The 4,583-nt window shown below is 45.0% G+C and overlaps 1 protein-coding gene across 1 annotated transcript; it reads right to left on the reverse strand.

Moving 5' to 3' along the window:
* Nucleotides 1-1,583: 1,583 nt before the first annotated feature.
* Nucleotides 1,584-3,295, reverse strand: ATP5F1E (ATP synthase F1 subunit epsilon; the record flags this gene model as incomplete). The annotated part of the gene is made up of 2 exons (XM_011366029.2): nt 1,584-1,736; nt 3,155-3,295. A coding segment is annotated over one exon (138 nt), but the record flags the coding sequence as incomplete, so codon positions are not given.
* Nucleotides 3,296-4,583: the final 1,288 nt, after the last annotated feature.

The following is a 4,583-nucleotide window of genomic DNA, read 5'->3' on the forward strand; positions in this document are numbered from 1 at the left end:
AGAATTTTAGAGCTTGTCCGATCCTTTCACTTCATACACGAGAACGTGGCATGACCAAGAGACTGACGATGCCCTCAACGGTCACCCAGCTAGTTAGTGAGACACCTGCAAGCAGATCTGATCGAGGCCCCTGGCAATCTGGACGGTTCTGCCAGCTACCCGGCAGGGCTGGATGCAGAAAGTTTGTTTCATCGGTTACCAGTTCAGGATTTGTTTTCAATCGCAGAGGAAGAGCCCTAAAGAATCTCTGCTGCCAGTAAACTTGTCTTTTATTCAGTTACTTTAATCCTTGCCATGTCACAAGCCCTGTCCCTGAGTCTCACCCCTAATTATCACATCCGCCTCCCTAATAAGTGACTTAGCTCTAATTACTTGGCTGGAAATAATTTAGCCCTTTGCCTATCACTTACTTTATTCATCTGGAATCAAAAAGGCCTGACAGCCGTGTGACTCATTTACTCCTGTCTGTATGAAAGATGCTTCTTAGTACTCATCCCTTGGGAAGGGAGTACTGACAGACAACTCAGGTGTTTGACTTCAAAACAGGACAACAGCCCGAGGCAAAGGACTCAGGCAGCTCATCAGCGGCTGGCCAGTGCCCAGCGCCCGGCTCCCCCTCGCCCACTGGCTGCTTCTCCTCGCATGCCCTGTGCCCAGAACAAAACAAAACCGAAAGGTCAGGAAGTCGCGTCCCGAAGCCGAGAACAGGCATTTTCCTGGGCTCCTCCTGGGCATCGTCAGGTGGCCCCGACAAGAGCTGGTCACGTACACGAGCTCAACAGAGTTTTAAAAGTTCCCGTTCCATCTTTTTACTCCACTCCCCGACAGTTCTATCAAGCAGTTAACTTTGGAATGGAGTTTTACTTGGCCAAGTGCTTCCAAGTTTTAAAGAAAGATAAAAACGAAACACTTGCAACAATTCTTCACCCGTAAATATTTAATGAATCAACGAATCACCCTGCAAACACCATTTAACTGTGGTGGTTATGGGGCCTGAGACCGCAGTCAAAAACCTTCGATTTTAACTTTGGCTCCGCCAGCTAACTCGAAAAGCCAGCTACTGAACAGCTTTGCCTTGTTGCCTGTTCAGAGAAATGCTCCCAGGACAGAGAGATTCACTTATAAAACAATGTGAAATGCTTTTTGTGCTTAAATTCCAAATCGATAGTTCGTCTCTAAAGGTTTTAAGTGCTTGATAAAACGAATACAATTTAGTCTTTTTTCTTCTAACCTAAGGTTTTAGTTGTTTTCACTTTGGCTCCTGGCCAAGCAGCACTATGTGGAGGCAGTGCCACCTGCACCTAGGGGCGAGGCTGGTGGGCGACAAGCCATCGACCACTGACACAGCTTCTGCGGTCCGAAGAGAAGGGACAATGAGAGTGCCTCGATGACACAGCCTAATTTTGTCAGTTGATGTCACGAATGGAGGACGACTTGCTACTTTGAGACACTTGCACACTGTTTTCTGGACCCCTTTGGTCCCTAGATATTAAACCTGTCCCCCACCGCCGCAACCTCGGTTCACATGATCAGAATCCCGCATCTGTGCAGACGGTTCCCACAAAGAAAGAAGTCCAACGGCGTGCGTGAACCATACTTCAATTTATTGACGTTGTCAATCTATGAACGAGACATGTACTTTTTTCCCCATGAAGTGAGGTCATTTTCGATCTGCCATAACACGTGCCCACACATCTTCTCCTTGGACGCGGAGCGTTTCAAGCTGTAGTTGGGGTCTGGGAGGAAAAAAGAAAATGCAAAAGTTGCCGGCCCTTCGTGTTTTCTTCAAATCCCAACGTGACAGGAGAAACCACTTTCTGAGAACGAACTGCGCACTGTAGCCATGGCTCCGGCTCTGGGCTGCAGAGCGCAGCTTCACGGCCAAGGCGCTGACCTCCCCGCTAAGTGAAACCGCACGCCTGCCCAGTAGTAAACCAACCACGCCGGCTCCAAAAGACAGCCCCCCTGCCCCGCCCGTGCTGACGTGCAGAGGCCGCGTCCCTTGCAGGACACGTGGAGGGGGCAATGTTCTGTTTCTGGGAGGTGGATGCTGCTTCCTGACCCCAAGCATATCACGAGGTCAGGGGAGCTGGATGCGGAATCGGGCTCGACTATGCCACAGAGGGAGGTGAAGTGATTTTCTCAAGTTCACTGTTAACAACGAAACCACCCACCAGAAAATCATTACGCGGAATTATGAGATTAGACAGAAAGACCCTAGAAAAAGGGCTAAATTCGAAACACTGCATCTCTAGACTCGTAAGAAAACATTCACTAAATCAAGATGAAGTGAAAAGTGCTTAGGGGAGACAGTTCCAGTAAGAAAGACTGCTCATGACCACGAGCTGCCAAAGGATTCATATTTCTCACATTTCCCTGCTACTGTGGGCCTGAAGCTTTTTAAAAAGCAAAACAAAAAAATTAAGCCGGAAAAACATCTCTGGTAATTAGCCTTCCTTATCTTTGAAATGACAACGTCAAGAAAGTGGTTTGGAGATCAGATCACTTCAGTAGTTTGGTGCATGAAAGTCTGAACTGGTCAATGGTGCAAAACTGTCTTTTACTGTATAGAAGGTAACTTTACATTGCCAACATCTCTGGAGATGTGAAACGAGCCGCACCGTCTGAAAGGACGGTAAGTCTGCTGCAGGCTCCCGTAGGCTATGCTGATTGACAGAGCTGCAGGACCCCTGCTGTCCTGGCGGCCCTCACGTTCAGGCAGTGTGATCTGTGAGGACGTTATCAGGTGTGTGGGGGGGAATAAAAACACAAAGAACTAGAATTTCTCGTGCTCCTGAACTGTTATGTAACTCCGACAGCAATTACCAAAGTGGGGAGCTTATCCTCCAAATTATTTGATTTTGTGCAAACGAAACAGGTTTAATTAAAATAAGACGGCTCTCTACCCAAGCTTTGCCAAATGAGCTGAAAATCAATGTGCCAATTACTTCTGCTTGTCAGAGCCCAAAACAACGTTCTTGTATTATGCCACGGGCCTTCTAAAACCTGCATGCGTTAAATTATCATCCCACTAACTTCTACATCTGCTGATTGACCGAACAGTGGCCAAAACGCAAAACTAAAATTACTCTGATTTTTAAAAAAATACTCTAAAAACGTAAGATACAACTCTTCTAAGCGAACGAGAACTTACAGATTATTCCTTTTTCGCTTTGACAATTTTTATGCTGCTCCCAGCAGTCTTCTCGGCATTTGCTTTGAACTCTGTTTTCAGCGCATCTCTCACTGCTTTTGCACAGATCTGGGAGTATCGGATGTAGCTGGGAGAAAATGAGACAATATAAAGTTAATTATCAATGATCCAGGCCAGAGTGGTTGTGTGGCTGTTTTTCTTCCTATATTTTTTTGGTTTGATTGTACATTATTATAAAACTGGATCTGAAAATGACTAATGCAAAAAAGAAACTCTATACAAAGAAAAAGACTTCAAAGAAATGTACCAAAATCTTAATGTGATCTTTTGCTTTTCTACTTTGTACTGTTTCTCTTCGACACATATTACTTTAAAAGATGCACAGTTATTTAAAAAAAATCCCATAGTACAGGAAAGGAAATAGACCAAAATGTTCATGAAGTCTGCAACGTGAGTGATTTCCCCCATTGGTCTACTTGCAATTTTTTCTTATATTATGCTTACGAGGTAAAGTATATGTAATTGAAATAGAAAAAACCTATTTTGAATGAAAAGTTCTTCCTCTGATTAATTATTTAAAGGTTTTCCTGAGAACACTGGATTCTGTTTCATAAATCTGCCATTAAAAATACTTCCAATCAAGGTTTCCAAATTAAACTGAAAAGTCCTCAGAGAACATCATCAATTCTAGCAAAATATCTAACAGCCTGCTTCCTGTTTGGTAGATGGACTCCCATCAACATCTTATTTTCCAGAAGATGGCAGCTCACTTTTTACACTTTTTGAAAACAGGAAGGGGTGGGGGAAGGGTGCTGCTGTCTATTTTGTCATGTTTCAGATTTGGGTTTCTTTTTTTTTGGCCAAGAGGTAGGCGTTCCAATGCCTGCTTCCACTCTTACTAATTGGGTGACCTTCAGGCTGTTCAATCTTTTCAGCTAGTTTATTCACCCAGAGAAACAATAGAATAAAACAGAAGGATAATTATACTTGGCCCACTGGTGGGTGGGAGGAGGAGAAACAAAGTGTGAAAAGCATGAATCACCACGTTCCTCACATAGTAGGTGCTTAATAAATGGGACCGTTACTGGAACAATCATCCTTCCAACACTACAAAACTTTGCTTGACCTCACAAGTCAGGAAACGTGGGTTGCTCGGCTGTCTCACAGGCCTGTGCCCATGAACTGCCACCACTAGAAGGTGCTACTTTATGCAGTGAAGTAATAAGGTGTGTCACCTGGGGCAAGGTACTACGCTCAGCTGGGTGCACAGGCGAAGAAATCAGGTGTCACAGATATTCTAGACCGACGTGTCCCATTAGGTGCTGTGTCCTCAAATGGGTCCCGTGTCTGACCTTCCCAGGAGCCACCACTCACCTGTGCGCAGGGCTATCTACCTGTTACCGAGGGCTTTCACCCGTTTTACTGATAA

This window comes from Pteropus vampyrus, unplaced genomic scaffold (genome assembly GCF_000151845.1).
Source record: "Pteropus vampyrus isolate Shadow unplaced genomic scaffold, Pvam_2.0 Scaffold118, whole genome shotgun sequence".
NCBI classification, from domain to species: domain Eukaryota; kingdom Metazoa; phylum Chordata; class Mammalia; order Chiroptera; family Pteropodidae; genus Pteropus; species Pteropus vampyrus.